We start from the raw sequence: 211 nt of genomic DNA, 5'->3' as shown, positions 1-211 counted from the left end.
ATATATATATATATATATATATATATATATATATATATATATGTATATATTATATTGCCTTCCAGCCCTTCGGATGAACGGACCTGCAGCACTTGTGCTGCAGCAGCAGCAGCAGCAGCAGCAGCTGCTGCTGCTGCTGCTGCTGCTGTTGCTGCTGCTCAGTCTCGCAGCAACTCCTCCAGATCGATGTCTTCTACATCCGGGGCAGCTG

At 45.5% G+C, this 211-nt stretch overlaps 1 protein-coding gene across 1 annotated transcript in view; it reads right to left on the bottom strand.

Annotated features, from left to right (window-relative positions):
- Positions 1–158: 158 nt before the first annotated feature.
- EMH_0091260 (uncharacterized protein) overlaps positions 159–211 on the bottom strand; it is a gene marked incomplete at both ends in the record, with an annotated part of 1,931 nt that continues 1,878 nt past the window's right edge. Inside the window, one exon of the mRNA XM_013501693.1 lies at positions 159–193. Within this exon, the coding sequence (XP_013357147.1) occupies positions 159–193 (35 nt within the window). The remainder of the gene's footprint in view (positions 194–211) is intronic.

This window comes from Eimeria mitis, genomic scaffold, assembly GCF_000499745.2.
Source record: "Eimeria mitis Houghton genomic scaffold, Emh_scaff7371, whole genome shotgun sequence".
Lineage (NCBI taxonomy): Eukaryota > Apicomplexa > Conoidasida > Eucoccidiorida > Eimeriidae > Eimeria > Eimeria mitis.
This window is presented reverse-complemented; position numbering and strand designations above follow the sequence as displayed.